This window comes from Lipotes vexillifer, unplaced genomic scaffold (assembly GCF_000442215.2).
Source record: "Lipotes vexillifer unplaced genomic scaffold, Lipotes_vexillifer_v1.1 scaffold61, whole genome shotgun sequence".
In the NCBI taxonomy this organism is placed as follows: domain Eukaryota; kingdom Metazoa; phylum Chordata; class Mammalia; order Artiodactyla; family Lipotidae; genus Lipotes; species Lipotes vexillifer.
In genome coordinates, this window is record NW_006787051.1 from 534,899 (window position 1) to 552,224 (window position 17,326).

General features: G+C 53.7%; 1 protein-coding gene across 1 annotated transcript in view; it reads right to left on the minus strand.

Moving 5' to 3' along the window:
* Positions 1–17,326, minus strand: part of DCHS1 (dachsous cadherin-related 1) — a 34,095-nt gene that overhangs the window by 8,080 nt on the left and 8,689 nt on the right. Inside the window, exons 2-12 of the mRNA XM_007459828.1 lie at positions 10,675–12,579; positions 4,780–4,968; positions 4,458–4,689; positions 4,090–4,326; positions 2,734–3,759; positions 2,319–2,512; positions 2,012–2,108; positions 1,752–1,909; positions 717–1,581; positions 382–621; positions 162–287 (exon numbers count right to left, since the gene is read on the minus strand). Coding sequence (XP_007459890.1) covers positions 162–287; positions 382–621; positions 717–1,581; positions 1,752–1,909; positions 2,012–2,108; positions 2,319–2,512; positions 2,734–3,759; positions 4,090–4,326; positions 4,458–4,689; positions 4,780–4,968; positions 10,675–12,459 — 5,149 coding nt within the window. The 5' untranslated portion in view covers positions 12,460–12,579. The remainder of the gene's footprint in view (positions 1–161; positions 288–381; positions 622–716; positions 1,582–1,751; positions 1,910–2,011; positions 2,109–2,318; positions 2,513–2,733; positions 3,760–4,089; positions 4,327–4,457; positions 4,690–4,779; positions 4,969–10,674; positions 12,580–17,326) is intronic.

Consider the following 17,326-nt stretch of genomic DNA (forward strand, 5'->3'; position numbering starts at 1 on the left):
ACACACACACACACACACACACACACACACACACACACACACACACACACATATATAATAGAAACTGTGCTGTAAGCTTATAAAATGTACTTTGCGGGTCCTGCCCATGTAACACTGCTGTTTACAGCGCCTCAGGCTTTGGGGATCCTGCCAACGCGCACCTGTCAGATTGATCTCCTCCTGCTCCTCCCGATCCAGGGCCCGAAGAGTTGTAAGAACTCCAGTGTCTGGGTCCAGGGAGAAGCTTTCGCCAGAGATGCCTCCATAAGTCACTTGCCCATTGGCCCCTGAGGAGGGGCAGCGTGGGGGAAGATCAGAGGGTGAATATACCCTTTCTTGACCCAGTCCATCCCTCTTTCAACCCATCCCCCCAGGCCTTACCCAGGTCTGGGTCGGTTGCCCGCAGAGTGAGCAGAGATGTGCCAGGCGGGCTGTTCTCACGCAAGAGGACGCTGTACTCCTGCTGTTGGAAAGTGGGTGCCTCGTCGTTGACGTCGGCGACACTGACAGTCAGGAGCTGCGTGGCTGAGCGCGGCGGGGAGCCGTGGTCGGAGGCCACCACAGTCAGCACGAACTCACCTCGCTGTTCACGGTCCAGGGACCGCACCACGGACAGCGCTCCTAGTTGAGCGGTAGGGCGGGTTGGAAGGAAACCTCAACACTCGCCCCACATCAGCACCCTCCTCGTCCCCACCCCCACCCCCGGCCCAACTCACCGGTACTGGGGTGTAGCCGGAAGTAGCCGTCCCCGCCAGCTGCCAGGCGATAGGACACGCGTGCAGCCTCGCCCAGGTCCGGGTCCCGGGCTACCACGTGCAGCGCTGCGGGCCCCGGCGGCTGATCCTCAGAGAGGCGCACACGTGAGGGCGACGCAAAGACCGGAGCGTTGTCATTCTCATCCGTGACAAAGACGCGCGCGGAAACGCGTGCTGCGCGGCGGCGGCTGGCATTGGCAGGTCGGTCGGTGGCTTCCACGAGCAGCAGCAGAGCGGGAGTGGTCTCCCGGTCCAGGCCTCTCGGGGCGCTGAGCGCCCCGGTGCGTGAGTCCAGGCGAAGCGCGGGCACGGGCGGCTCCTGGCGCAGCAGACGGTAGCGCACGTCGCTGTTGGGGCCCGGGCCGTCGGCGTCCGACGCGCGGAAAGTGTACAGCGCCTCCCCCGGCTCTGGGTTCTCCGGAAGCGCCAGAGCCAGCGGGTCACGCGCGAAGGCCGGCGCATGCTCGTTCTCGTCCTGCACGCGCACCTGCACTCGCAACAGCCGCGCGCCCGCGCCACCCGGCCCCTCGGCGCGCACTGTGAGCGCGCGCCCCGCCGGGCCCGCCTCGAAGTCCAGGGGCCGCGCCAGGTACAAGCGCCCGGAGGCCGCGTCCAGCGCGAAAGTGCCCTCCGGGTCCGCGCCGCCCACCAGTGTGTAGGTGAGTGCGCCCACTCCCGCCGGCTCTGGCGGCGCCACCGAGCCCAGCAGAGAGCCGGGCTGGAGGCCCTCGGCTGCTGTCACGGTCAGCACGACAGGCACAGGTGCGGCCGGGTCTGGGTCTGAGGGTTCCGGCGGAGGCTCAGCCGAGCGAGCTGAGGGAAGCACCTGTTGTGGACCCAGGAGGGAGTACGGAATCAGGCGGAATCATGTAAAAGGGAATCTGGGCTGGCCTGCTGAGTAGCAGGAAGGGCGGTCAGAGTGGCCTGACTAGAGGAGAGGGTGCCCACACTGGTGACCAAGGAGACGTGGACAGATTGGAGGAAGGGCAGCCATACCTGCACCAGCAGCTGGAGGCTGGAGCTCCGAGGGGGGCTGCCTTGGTCGTGAGCGCTTAGCGTGAGCACATAGTGAGGCCGCTCTGCTCGGGTCAGGGGTGCTGCAGTGAGCAGCTCCCCTGAGTGAGGGTGCAGAGAGAAGAGCTCTGAGCCAGGACCTGGGGACAGGCAGAGGAAGGGCGAGGCCTTGGGTTCCAGAGCTGGGCATGTCATGAGGGCCTGCCATCACCCACCAACTCCCTTCTCTCCAGCCCCCGTACCATTTAGCATGTACAGGATTGTTCCATTCTCCCCCTCATCCGGATCCCTGGCCTGCAGAGTTGTCACCAGTGTTCCTGGAGGCACACCATCTGGTACCTGTGGGAACACAACTCATCTACAGTTGTCTCCTTCCTGCTCTTAAGACAACTCAGGATGGAGCTCCCATCACCTATGTTCAGGCAGAGCCCCGTTTTTGCTCTCAAACCTGTTCCAAGACGCAGACTCTCTTACTTACACCTACAGTTCTAAGCAGAGACCCACATACCCTCTTACTTCTTCAGGGCAGAGTACTGCAGCTTCACATACCTGTACGGGGAGGCCCCCACCAGCAGCCCCTGAAGCCTGCAGGAAGGTGGGGCTGTTGTCATTGAGGTCGAGCACTGCAATGTGTATGGTGCCTGTGACACTGCGGGGTGGGCTCCCCCCATCCTGCACCTGCACCAGGAGCTGGTAGCTGCTCTGCCGCTCACGGTCCAGAGTTTGGAGTGTGGTAACCTCTCCTGGGAGTGCAGGACAGACAGAGATCATGTATGGGGTAGCTAGGGATGCAGAGCCTGAGGTCCATGAGAGGCCGGGATTTGGGGAGTGTGGAAGGGAATGCCCGGGTAAAACTCTAGCTCAGTCCTGGTCCTCGTGGCCAGGCTCTGGGGAGCATGTCTGGGTGCTCACCCAGTCTGAGGATGAGGCTATGGGGTCTCAGATTTTGGGTCCCAGTGCTCACCAGTCTGGGGGTGGATGCGGAAGGCCTTGCTGTCTTCTGACAGCTGTCGCAGGCTGTAGGTCAGACGTCCATTGGGTCCTGAGTCTCGGTCAGTGGCAAAGACCCGGCCCACACTGGTCCCTGGGGGCTGGTTCTCAGCCACAGCCAGGAAGGTGGGCTCCTCAGACAAGCGGGGACTGTGGTCATTCTGGTTGAGGATGCTGACCCTCACGGTGGCTGTGGCTGTCTGCTGCCCCAACTCAGCTTTGGACCCAGATACTGCCATTACTTTCAGTGTGTATAACTCCTGGGCCTCACGGTCCAGTGCTGCTCGCACCCATAGCCACCCAGTCTGTGGCTCCAGGCCAAAGAGGCTACTTGGCCCATCTGCTGCAAGGCGGTAGGTGACAGGGCCCCCATCTGGTGCTCGAGCCTGCACTTGCAGGACTTGAGTTCCAGGGGTGGTGCCTGAGGGCAGGTCCACACGGTAGGTAGGGCTGTCGAAGTGGGGAGCCAGCCCACGGGTCCCCAAGTCCTGTACCACCACCCGCAGTCGAAAGTGGCTGGTGCGGGGTGGGGAGCCACCATCCCGGGCTTCCAGCTCCAGTTCATGGGCTGGCCCCCCTGGAGGCCCCAGAGGTCCCATAAGCAGTATGTGGCCTGTGGTGGGGTCCACAGTGAAGGCCCCACCACCCCCAGCAAGCAGGGTAAAGGTGACTCGACTGTTAACGCCTGAGTCGGGGTCCAGAGCCCGCAGTGTATAGATGGGGGTCCCTGGGGCAGTGCTTGGCGGCAGCAACACCGTGTCTTCAGATGCAGGGAAGGCAGGGGAGTTGTCATTCACATCATCCAGCAGCACACGCACCCGAGCTACGGCGAAAGCCGGGGGCACTCCACTGCCTGCCCGTACCTCCAGCTCTAGCACTGGTCCCAGCAGCTCCCGGTCCAGAGCTCGAAGCGTTTGTAACAGCCCTGTGGCCCCATCTAGGGAGAAGAGTCCTCGGGGATCCCCACCTGATAGGGTGAGGGTCACAGGCCCCAGGCGACCTAGGGAAGAGGAAAGAAGGGTCAGAAAAGAGATGGGGGGCACCTATTGAGTTGGAGCCCAGACTCTGATCCCCAAAAGGGCTAGGCAGTGCCCACACCTGGGCCTTTCGAAGTATTAGGGGGAGGGGCAGGTGTTGGCAGAGAAGCTGGGTGGCACCAGGGTGATATTCATGTACCTGGGGATGAAGCAGAGTGCCTGTACCATGCCCAAGGAGGTGGCGGGGATTGGAACCAGAGTGTTTTGTATTGGGGCTCTCAGTGGTGTGATACTCAAGGGTTATGTTGGGGTGTCTGGGTATGGCACCGAATGGATATAATGATAAGTGATACCTGATGGATTGTGTGCTTGGACTACACCCACACTGGTGCCTGGTGCCACATCCTCTGGCACAGAAAAGACATACTGTAGTTGCTCAAATACTGGTGGTATGGGAGTTCCAGGCACAATGCTGATGTTGACTCGGGCACTGGGCTCTGCCTGCAGGCCACCTCCATCCTGAGCCCCGATCTCCAGCTGCACCACGGAATTGGCCCGTCTGGCCAAGGGCCAGGCTACCGTCAATAGCCCTGGGAGGAGGGACAGAAGTGGAGATGTATAAGGAAACAGAATAGAGCTGGAAAGGTTGGGGGGTGGGGGGCAGGCAGTGCTTCATTTAGGCAGATGGGGAGGCAAGCCCTGGGAATGTGAAGATCCTCACCTGAGTGCTCATCCAAGGCAAATAGTGGGGGGCTATTGCCAGCCAGGATGTGGTAGGAGAGTCGCCCATGGGGTCCCTGGTCAGGGTCATGGGCACGCACCCTCAGCACAGCTGTGCCTGGTGTACTGTGGGCGCTCAGACTGGCAGCATACTCCCGTGGATAAAACTGAGGTGGGTTGTCATTCTCGTCTGACACAAACACCTTCACATACACCATAGACTTGAGGCCTCCCTGGTGAGACATGCAGCCATTAAGTCAGGTGGCCCTTGATTGGCCCTGGTGAATGCCCTACCCCAGTTTGCCCACAGACTGTCCACTCACCCCATCCACAGCTGTCACTGTGAAGTCGAAGCTTGAGGGCCCCTGATCGCGGTCCAGGGTCCGGGTCGTGCACACGTCGCCACTGTGGGCATCGATGCGGAATGGGGGAGACCCCAAGGCCCCAAGTCCGGCACCCAAGGAATAGGAGAGGAGGCCAAATGGGCCACTGTCTGCATCTGTGGCTGTCACCTGGGGAGAGGCTGGGGTGAGTAATGCCCCATCTTTTTGGCCAGAAAAGCCATAACTAAGTGGCAATTGGAAGGAGCAGGCCCTGGGCCAGTTGGTGCCCAGAGTCTTGGGATGGTGGGCACACAGAAGGGACTAGTAGGACATGGGCCAAAATCCAAACCCAGCTCAGACCTCACCACTTGGGTTAGGTTCCTATGAGACTCTGATCACAACATTCTTGTCAACTGGTCAATATAGAACTTTGTTTTATGTGTGTTTCTGTTTAAAGGCACCTTATTTAATATATATTGTTGGTTCATTAACACTGAATTCATGGCCAATGGCACAACTCATAACTAAATGAAACTTTATCTAACACATGTATTTTCTCCATAAGGCACAGCACAGCCTTCTTGTGTTTAGGAAAACAGACATCACTTCAGCACTACAGTTGGGGACAATTTTATACAGCAAAATCACCAAACAAAAAGCACAAAAATGCAAAAAACGTGGCATTAAACAGACCACGAAAAGGACCCTTGTTTACCATATAAGAGCTGTAACGTGAAGGCAGAGCATTGCCTTGTTCGACCTCAGCCGGGAATGTGCTTGTTGAGAGACTTGAATTTTCCATCCTTCTGCACATGTCCGGGAATGACTGTGAAAGCTCCATGAGTATTGATTCAAGGGTTACAAATAGATTTTAGAGAGTTGGCAAATTCACAAATACAGAATCTGCAAATGATGAGGACCAACTGTACTTAAAAGGAGAGTGCTAAGGGCTGTGATAGCGAATTCCAGGTGGGTCACAGGGAGTTAATAACCATCACCAAGTCTCATAATCACTCCAATCAGAGAACTGGCTGACCGATAGAGTTATTGAGACTGATGTTATAGGCCTGCTCTTTATTGAGTTTGGTTATAAAGTGGGATCTGATTGGTACTCACATCTGGTAACTGGAGTGATCAGGATCTGCACTATGAATTTATGGGATGTGGCTCAAGCACCTTTAGCATCCCTTCATCTCTCAAGCCAACCTCATTGGAAATGAGAAAGGGAGAACTGCAGGTCTATAGGAAAATACCGAGGTCATTAACTTCCAGGCGCTCCCCCAAACTAAGAAATAGGGGAAGGTTTTCCTGGTGACTTCTCAGGCATCTCCCAGACTGGCTCAGGAAGAGTTTATGACTGGACACCAATGTCAGGAGTCTCTGAACATTTCAGAGCCAGATCAGCAGGAGATACCATTCCAAAAGCCTCTGAGCCTAGGACAGGGCCAGGCACACAGTAGGTACTCTGTGTATATTTGTTTATTGAGTAAACAGACATTCAGATTGCCCTGCCTTACAACAAAAGCTTCTTTCAAACTAAGTTTTATAAATTGGGTGCACATTAGGCCCTCAGTAGTGGGTTAGCTGGTGCAGACTGCTGTAGCTTGTGACAGAGTACTCTTTGTGGCTACACGGGCCTCAGGGTCATGATACGCTGCAAAAGGAAGCTGGAGAGTTCCCCTTTCTTGGCCAGAAAATGTTGCTCAGAGAGAAGCCTAGCCAAGGACTTCTGATTGTTGCCCGGGCCTTTGACAGAAGTGATTTGTGCCATTGTTTACCCTCCTAAGACCTTGCCATGCTGAACCCTGGAAACAGCTCCTGCCCCACCTCTTTACTGTGGCCGTGGGCCTGGCTATCCCAGGAGACAAACTTCCCCCTGGATCAGTCTGGCGGGCTGCAGCACAGCTGCTGCACCATCTCCAGAAGCTGTTAAAGACCTCTGCCCTCTGACCCGCTGCAGGAAGAAAGCAATAAATAGTGGTCAAGAGAAGTTATCAGGAAGTGACCCCAAAAGGCACAGGGGCCGTTGACTGGAAATGACCAAGGCAGAAGTGAATTTTCTGGCCTGTGCAGCCCCTGCTCAGAGGTCCTAGTGCAAACGCAGTCTCCAGTTTCAGCAGGCTCTCAGCCTTGCTACATAGTCCAACCTTGGTCAGCTCCCACTTCCAGCTCTGCCTGAAAGCTGTAACTAACCTCATCTCTCTCCTCTTGTCCCCACCCCACCCCACCCCTAGCTCTCATCACATGCACTAGTGCAAGGAGAAAATAAAGACCCTCATCTGTGAACTCTCTAAAATTCCTAGCAGACCACAAACTTACTTCATCTGCCCCATGCTGACCTCCTTCCCAGGTGCCCCTCCTGCTTTGACACTTTGACACTGTGCTCTCCTGCTTCCCCACTCCCAGCCTCCCTCCACCTCTCCTTACTCTGTCTGTTATACACTGTTGTTCTCTGGAATCTTTCCTTAGCCTCTTCTCATTCTGCACACGCTCAGGGCCTTCTCTTCCACTGCTGTGGCTTTGACCCTCATCTGTACTTTGACCCAGACCACTGCTCTGTGCTCCAAACTTGTACATCCAGATGCCTGCTCAACATCTCCACTTGGATGTCCCACAGGCACCTTAAATCCAACCTGTCCTAAACTAAACTCATGATAATCCCAACCCCTCTCTAATGATTCCTCCATCCACGCAGTTGCTCGAGCCAGAAATGTGTTCTTCCCTTTTCCTCTCTTGGCATATCAATCAAGCAGGGACTAAGTAAATCCTCATTATCCCTCCTACTTGTCTGTTCCTCTCCATCACCATTATCACTGTCCTGACTTGGGCCTGAGTTGTCTCTCCCCTGGACCACTGTAGCTCCCTTCTCATAGGTGTCTGACCCTCCGATCTGTCCTCCATACCAAGACTTCTCAACCTTGGCATGACTGACATTTTGGATCAGATAACTCTTTGTTGTGGTGCTGTCATATGCATTATAGGATGTTGACAGCATCTCTATCCACTAGATACCAATAGATCCCACCAGTTGTGACAACCAAAGATGTCTCTAAACATTGCCAGATGTCCCCTCCAGAGGGCAAAATCGCCAGCCGTTGTGAACCACTGCTCTACACTAACTAATAAAAGCATCTTTTGAGAAAACAAATATCATATTATTCCTCTACTCAAATATCTTCAGTGTCCCCGAAAGAAAAATGCTCAAACTCCTCGGCTTGGCTTGACTCCTCACTGTCTGGCCTCCTGCAGTCTCATCTCCCTCTCTTTCATCTCACACCTTAAATTCCAGAGATACCGAGCCACTTGTAGGCCCTTGAACGAGTCAGACAAGTCAAGCTCTTCCACTTCTCTCTGCGTGTCACCTCTGCTTCAACCCTTCCCTTATCTCGTCCCCTCATCAGCTCCTGCTCATCTTTTAAGTCTCAGCTCAAAGGTCCTTTCTTTGGAGAAAACGTTCAAACTGCCTATCTGTGCCTCATGAATATCCCCATATAGAAGGTTTTATTATTGGAATAAAACTGTTTCTCTGCATATGAATCTCACCTCTAGACTATAAACTCCATGAATAAGGTAGTGGTTACTCAGTCATTACTGTGTTCTGTGTCCCTAATACAATGACAGGCACATGGCAGATACTTGATAAACGAATACTGAATGAATCAAATATTAAGACTTCTTGTAACACTTATGAACACCCAATGGTCATTTTTACCCCTGCTTCCCTATGATTACTACTACTAAAAACTCCAGGAAACCACCTGGAGAGATGCCCTCTTGCTTCAGGCACTAGTGAGGAGGGAAGACATTTGGAAGCCACAGCCCATTGGTCCTGGGCCAAGAGGGAAAGTAAACACATGGGAGAGTGGGTGGGAGCTGGACAGCAGTAGGCAGGCAAGTACCCAGAGTCTGGCCAGACAGGAGGTCAGCCAGGCCTAGGCACTGGCTTGAAAGTCTAGGCCAACAGGCAGCTCCTAGAAAATGCTCAGGGATCTGGTGGACTTCTGAGACATAAAGACTTCAAGCACGAATCTCCTAAGAGACCACCCTGCCTCCAGTCTCCTCTCCTGCCTCCATATTCCATGGGGCAGCCAAAGCAATCTTTCCAAAAGACATATCAGATTTGCCTAGAGCCTCTCAATGGCTCCCTGTGATTTCTAAAATAAAGTCAAAGCTTGTCAGCTGGTCCCTGTCTACTCGCTTTTCTCATCTCCCCATAACTCTTTCTCATCAGCACAGTCGAGGCCAACTTGAACGATGCAGTTCCATGAACACATCATGATGTTCTGTAGCTCTTTCTGTGGCCTTGAAGTCCCTGTCCTCATACCACATGTTATCCACTTGGCAAAGTCTCATTGCTTCTGCAAAGGTCTGCCTCTAGGCTTCCATAGCACCTCATATGCAGCCTGATGCATTACTAGTTACTGGTGTGTCTCCTTGCCTAGACTGGGACCGGCCTGGGAATAAGACTGTTTCTTTTCTTTGTTCTCAGGGCCCAGCAGAGTGCCAGGCTTACAGTGGGTAAGTTAATTTTTGAATGTATCACTTACCATTGATCTAATCTCTCTTTCACCCTTAAAGCAAGTTAGCTTCCAAAAAAAAAAAAAAAATACAAAAATGGGACTTCCCTGGTGGTCCCAGTAGTTAAGACTGTGCACTTCCATGCAGGGAGCACGGGTTTGATCCCTGGTCGGGAACTAAGATCCCATATGCTGTGTGGCACAGCCAAAAAACAAACAAACAAACAAACAGAAAAACAATCTGTAGTGAGGAGGGAGGGATGAATAGGTAGAGAACAGAGGATTTTTAGGACAGTGAAACTACTCTCTATAATACTATAGTGTATGTCATTATATATGTCAATTATACATATACTTTATACTTTTGTCCAAAACCATAGAATGTACAACACCAAGAGTGAACCCTAATGTAAACTATGGACTTGGGTGACAATGATGTGTCAACGTAGGTTCATCTGTTGTAACAAATGTACCACTCTGGTGTGGGATGTTGATAATGCGTGAGGCTATGAGTGGGGGCATGGGGTATATGAGAAATCTGTACCCTCCGCTCAATATTGCTATGAATCTAAAACTGCCCCCCAAACATAAAGTCTTGAAAAAAAAACAAAACCAAATTTGATTATGCCTTTTCTGCCCCAAAGAAATTCAGTGACCTCTTTTGCCTTCCAAGTAAAGTCCTAACCCTTCATGGCTTGGTGTCCAAGGACTTCTGCAGTTTGGCCTCAGCCTGCCTCTCCAGTTTCATGTTCCACCCATCTCCTCCAAGCCTGACTTGCAGGAAGTCCGTGGCTCCCACAGCCTGTCCAGGGCTCCTGCCTTTTCCTCTGAGGTCTTCCTGCTCTGGACATTGGGATCTCACTGGATACTTCTTGTTGTCTCTCATCCTCGTGCCTGAGGCCAAGTGTCCCATCAAGGCTCAGTTCCAAGGGCAGGGATGGGGGTGTATTCCAGGACACCTCAGCACTAGACTAGGGTTGGAGAGCTCTGTAAATGTTGGCATCTCCCTTGGGGAACAGGAGCCACATGGGTGTGTAGAATCTCTGTCTCTGCCCTGCAGAACAACTTTGAAACTTTAAAGAGTCCTCTCTCATTTCCTGCCACCACAAGACACATTTTCTCTATATCCAATCTTAATTCTCTCAACTGCCAAGATTACCTGGCCCAGCTCTTGTACCCTGCTTTCCCATCTTCTCATTAATCCTCACCCTCTGCACAGACTATGCAGCTCATCGAGTAGGACCAAACCCTCTGGCATATGTCACCATCAACAGATGGCACCTGCAAGGCTTGGTTCCTGCTCTGAGGTCCCCTGTGACCCTCTGATCCACTCCTGCCCACAGAATCATCCTGCTGTGTGTGGGGGGGGCTTACCCACCTGCAGGAAGCAGGTTCCGGGCTGGGTGCCCTCAGGCAAGGAGGCATTGTAGAAAGTCCTCTGGAACTGCGGCTCATTATCATTCACATCCTGCAAGGCCACACTCACTGTGGCAGAGGAGATGAGAGGGGGCAAGCCCCCATCCGTGGCCACCACAATTAGCTGTGGCTGTGGTTCCAACTCATAGTCCAGTGAAGCAGCTGTGGTGATGATGCCTGAAGTGGGGTCGATGGAGAACCAGCGGGTGTGGGCACCTGGGGCCAGGCTATAGGTGACCTGACCGTTGGTGCCCTGGTCGGGATCCCGGGCCATCACTCGCACCACGAAGCTTCCAGGCAATGCAACCTCAGGCAAGGGCTCGGGTCGGTAGAGCTGGCGGTCAAAGGCAGGGGCGTTGTCGTTGACATCAGTGACATGCAGCACAAAGGCAGCCTCGGCTCGCAGCGGGGGTGAGCCTGAGTCTGTGGCAGTAACTCGCAAGTTATAGGCATCCCTTTCCTCTCGATCCAGCTGCCGAGCCACGCACACCAGGTAGATGACGCTGTCCTGGGTGCTGAGCGCAAAGTGGCCCTCTCCACCCTCCAGGGACACATTGACATGGGCAAAGTCACCATCATCTGGGTCTGACACAGAGATTCGAGCAACAAGCTGGCCAGGGGGGGCAGCCTCAGACACTCGGGGGGAGCCATCCGCACTCAGGAAGATGACAGTCATAGAGGGCTGATTGTCATTGGCATCTCGCACGTGCACGGTCACAAAGGCCGAGCCCAGCTCAGGGTGAGCCCCTCCATCCCGTGCCTGTACCACCAGTTCATGGACCCGCCGTTGCTCGAAGTCCAGTGGCCGCTCCAGCCGCAGCAGCCCCGTGTGTGCGTCGATGGAGAAGGGTCCGTCACCCTCGCTCTGCCTCCGGTTGATCTCATAAGTTACAGCCCCATTGGCACCGGCATCGGCATCAGAGGCATACACCTGCAAGACAGGACTGCCGGGGGCCAGGCTCTCGGACACCACAGCGTGGTAGCGGCTCTGATTGAAAGCTGGGGCATGGTCATTGATGTCCAGCAACGTCACGTCCAGTAGGGCCTGGGCCCTCCGGGGTGGTGAACCACCATCGTAGGCCTCCAATTGCAGCATGTAGTGTGAGCGGTTCTCTCGGTCCAGCTCCCCGGTAACTACTAGCTCAGGCACTGGGGCCCCATCTGGACCGGGACGTGTCTCCAGCTGGAAGGTTTCTCCAGCCCCATCACCAGACAGCGCATAGCCCTGGGTTCCTAGGCGGCCAGCGTCTGCATCACGAGCAGGCTCCAGTGGGTAGCGGGTGCCAAGAGCTGTATGCTCAGGTATCTGCAGGACAGCTCGAGCCTGTGGGAAGGCTGGAGCGTGGTCATTGATGTCAGCCACTCGCACGGTAACTTCCACGGTTGCGCCATCAGGAGTGACTGCAGTGAAGCGGTAGCGATCCCGCCGCTCGCGGTCCAAGACTCGGGCTGTACGGACCACCCCGCTGTGTTCGTCAATGGCCAGGTCTGTGCCCACACCGCTGCCCTCCTGGGCAGAGATGAAGTACATGGGAGGTGCTGCCGTGCCCGCTGGAAGCCCTGCACTGATGTCCCCGATCAGTGTGCCCGCTGGCTGCTCCTCGTCAATCTGCAGATCCAAGCTCCCAGCCTGGCCCCAGGCGCCCGGCACCCCCACACCCAGGAGCAGCAGCAGTGATAGCAGGGGTAGGGGCCTGGGGCTCTGCATGCCTGGGCAAGAAGTTGCAATGCCCCGCTCCTTCTGCATGGCAGGGGCAGTCCAGTTGTGGCTTGGGCTCCAGCTCCAGGCCAGGCTCCAGGCCCAGCTTGATCTCAGGCTTTGGATCAGATCCAACTTGGACCCTGGCTCCAGCTCACGATTCCTGGCCTGGGAGAAAATCGGAAGCAAAAAGGTCATGATGGGGGAGGAATCAACCGTCCAGGCTGGGGTCTAGGCCACACTAGGACTCAAGCATGCTCAGTGCCCCCTCAGGGCCCTTGTGCTGCCTCACACCGTCTGGGGCCCAGGAAGCTCCTCAGGACCCACTCCAGTCTTTACCTGGCAGGTCCCATCCCACTCTGATTCCCATCCCCCCTCCACCCCCCAGCAGATTGTTTTTTCCTATTGTTCAGACCTAAATGCCTTCAGGCTCCCTTCCTTCCATCTGTAGACTTAAACGTGTGGCCAATTCTTTCTCATTTTTCTTCTCATCCAGGATTAATACCTCAGTAATCATATGCTTGGCAACCTCACCCGAATCTCAACAATGTCCTCTCTGCCAGAACCTTCTACCAACATTTAACTACGCTGAAGTCTCTCTCTCTCTCTCTCTTCTCTCTCTCTCTCTCTCTCTCTCTCATATATATATATATATATATATACCTTTAGCCCTACTTCCCTCTCTATTCAACAAGAGATTGAGCACCTATTATGTGGAGACACTGGAGACACCTCAGAGAATAAAGGAAACAGTCCAGGAATTGGACAAGTAACTGGCAGTGTGATAAGGGCTGTGAGGGAGAAGTGCCGGGAGCTGTGAAGGCGTAGATATAGGAGGGGCTTACCACAGTCAGGGAGTCAGGGAGTGCTTCTCTGAGGAAGCCACATTCAAGTCAGGATCTACTTAATGTAGGTGTTTGCTAGACAATGGTGGGCGGAGAAGGGGGATACAGAAACCAGAGAAGAACATTCAGAAGAGGGAACTGAATGGGAGGCTTAGAGTCCGCAGTCAAGAAAGGGCTGAGGGTGTCGGGGCAGGTAGGGCACAACGTGTGTGAGGTGTAGAGTGCTGGGGCAGAAGGTATGAAATGGGGCAGGGGCTCGTAGGCCATACTGATGATTCTGACTTTATGCCGGGGACAAATGGAAGCCATGAAAGCATCTTAAGAGTGGGTGCTGCAATATGACTTACGTCTTGTGAAGATCTCTATTGCTGCCCCTTTGTAAACAAGGATCACACAGATGGGAAGGTTGTCTTAGGACAGCCCTTGTAACACACTTGGGGGAGTCGAGGTGAGGGTGAATTGACGGTGAATTGGGTGAGTGTTAGCAACGAAAATGGGGAGAAGCGGATAGCTCTGCGGGACGTTTCGCAGGTAGAACAGGCAGGGCTTGATGATGGCTTGAGGCAGGGGATGAGGGAGTAGAAGGAGTCACGGATGATGGGCAGATTTTGGGCCTGAACCATCAGCTGGACCAAGGCAGCCTTAACTGGCCAGAGAGAGAGACAGAGAAAGAAATCCAGGGAAGGGCGGTGCCTCTGTGGCTAAGGGAGCCAGGGCTTCAAATGCTGCTGACATTCAAGAAGGAGCAGGCCTAAAGCCCCATGAAGGCCTTTAAGGACTGAGTGAGAGCAGAATCCGTGGAGACGTTGCCCTCTTTGAAAGGTTTGTTCACATCCTCCAATTTCTCACCTCTCACCCCCTCCTCCATCTACACAGAGAGTCTTCCTCTCCTGTGACACTGCTTTCACTAAGCGTCCAATCATCACTGTACTCTACATCCAATGGACACTTTTTTATCTTCTTGCTGGATCATTCTGGAACACTGAAACACTGATCACTGGCTTCTTGAAGCCTAGCCCTCCTGGCCTCCCATGGCGACCCCCCACCTCTTGCTTCCATTGTACTTCTATGTCCACTCTTCAGTCCCCTGGGCAAGTTCTTCCTCTGCCCTTAAAAACTGGTGCTCCTCAGGACTCAGTCCAGGGCCGCATGTTTTCCCACTTACCACACTGCCTGGGTGATCTTATCCACTCCCATGCCTTCAGTTCAAATGTATCAGTCATCTTCTGTACCGTCTATTTGCTGATGACTTTGCAATCTCCAGCTCTGGAGAGCACTGGAGACACATGTCCAGCCATACAATGGACTTCCTCACAATGTATTCCCAACCTTCACCTCAACCTGATTTTCTTCCTCCATTCCCTTTCCTGTGAACAGCACCACCGCTCAGAAACTCTCCTTGCTTTCCTTGCTTTTCTTCAGTCCTGATTTCCAATTAGTCTTCAAAACCTGACCATCTTAACTAGACATGTCTCAAGTCTGCCCTTTCCTATGTTTTCACACTGTTGCTGTCTCAGTCCAAGCACTGTCATCCCTCTTTTCGATTCCTGCCACAGCCCTTTACTGGTCCCCATGCCTCCTGGATTGGACCCTCTGATCCATGTCCGCCTGACCAGAGCTATCCTCACAACTCTGACCAAACCAGTCGCGACAAAAGGCTTCCACTGGTTTGCCACTACTGACGGCAGAAAACTGCTGCCCATTATGGACAAAACAATGCAGATGTACATACACCCAAACTGTCTGCAGTTTCACGGGTTCATGGACACTAGGTATAGAACTTCTTTTCGCAAGACAAAGCCCAACCTCCTTAATATATCTTACTGACCTGAGCCCTGCCAACCTCTCCACTGTGCCCCACATTCACCTTCCCCCACTGCACCCTGCGTTCCAACACTAAACCCATCACCTGATCCTTCCCAACTCCTTGCCTTGTATGCACCATGCTCTTGTCCTGAGATATCCTTTAAAAGTCCTGTCCAATTGGCCATCCCCTACTCAAACTTCAAGATCCCATTCAAATATCCTGTCTTCTGTGGACTCTTCTATGATATCTCTCTGACCTCCCTGCAGTGCCTACGGTATCCCCTACTGGGCTCTCACTGCTTTAGATGCACACTGACAATAAATTGCACAGCAGCCCTGATTTGTTCATATGTCTGCCCATCACACCCCTCCCCCTACACCGAACTGAAAGCTCCTTGAGGACAGCAGCTTGAGGGTCTTAGTTAGTTTCTGGTTCTCCAGCAGTTCCTAGAGGTATCATGAGAGCAGGCAATCAGTGCTGAACAAATGTGCAGAACCTCATAACTGCACACCACCACCCTCACCTACTGACACAGGGAGAAACGTCCCTGGACACGCCAACTCAGACAACACACACAAACACGTGTGAGCCCAAGCCCCTGAGGCACCATGGCCAGGAGTGTGGCCGTAGAAATGGCTGCAGAAGTGTGTCCTTTGGTCTTTCTAGATTTGCTCTGCTCTAGGACTTCCTGTCCTCCCAAGGGATGAGAGTTTCTGACCCTCTACTTACACTTCCACCCCCCATGTCTCCCATCTGTGTGAGGCAATGAAAAGAGCTGGGACTCTGGAGTTTGAGCTGGCTTTGAGTCCAATCTGAGCGTTATTTTCCTAATCTGTATAATGGCCATGTTAATGCCTACTTTGTGGGGTTTTAGGAGAATTACAGGCAATGGAAACAAGGAGCTCAGAGTTGGGCATTCGGTAGATGCTCTCTCCTCGGTTCCCAACACCACCCTTGGCTTCAGAGTTCTAGGATTTACTAAGACCCCTCTCCCCAAGGCTCAAGTCTGTGAAGTCTGTGGAGCTTCCACATGGAATAACAGATCAGAGGAATTCAGAACAAGAAGGTCAGAGTGAACACAGGCCTGACTCAGAGAGGGGAGAGGCTGTGTGTAGAGAGATGGCGCAGTGGCCAGGGCAGGGATCTAGGCCTAGAGACTGGGTTAGGGGTCAAGGGTTAAGAATTGGTCCTATTCATTTAATCAGTCAGTGGAGAGAAAGCAGAGTGGGGATAATGGATAGTGAGGTCAATGTACTTCTTACATTCTGTGTTAGGATTCTTTGTCCCCAACCCAGAATGTCAGCTGTTTGAGGGCCCGGACTGTATCTTATTCACCTTTGTGTGTAGCACATGATCAATACATTTTCTGAATGAAAGGATGTATGAATGGTATGAGATAAAACTCAGGTGAATGATCAGCCTTGAGGAGGAGGGATTCAGGCCCAGGCAGATGTCCCTTCTCCCAACCCGTGTAGACCCTGGTGCTCTCCTGGGTCCCTGTTCAATGCAAACTCCCCCATACACCCTCACAGTGGATGCACAAAGCTGCCTACTAACGAAGTCACAGACCCACACACAGCCAGGCACACAGATGCACAGACTCACATGCAGACAGGCACACTCAACACACACACTCACATGGACAGGAGCTACTCTAACATACACAGAGACACCCAACCTCACAGAGGAGCATGTTATCACTCACGCAGATGGGCATGTTCATTCACCTGGAACCTTCCCCCACCCCACACACACATGCAGGCACACATGGAAACACACACAGGCATGCTTTTGCCCACACAGACACATACACACAGAAAGACACTTTCTCGTGGGCCTCGCACAGACAGGCGCGCGCACACACATACACGCACACATACACACAGGCACACTCACTCACACCCCCTCCCTCTCACGGACACAGACAAACCACTTTCACCCCTGCACAGACTCACGCTGGCAGGCCTGCGCACGCACTTGCAGACGCACCCACACGCCGGCATGCTCTCACACACGCTGTTGGGGCACTCGTGGTCAGCTCTGCGGCTGCAGCTGTGACCTCGAGGTCCCTGGAGCCTGTCTGGACTATGCTTCATCACTTCCTGCTCCAGGGCTCCTAGTTCCAAACTCGAACTCCAGACTCTCTCCCGAGACTGTCTCATCCCCTCTCCAACTCTCTTCTCAGCACCATCTCCCCATCTGTCCACTGTTTCTCACTGCTTCTCCCCCAAGACTTGCTCCTCCTCTCTGTTCCTGTCTCTTT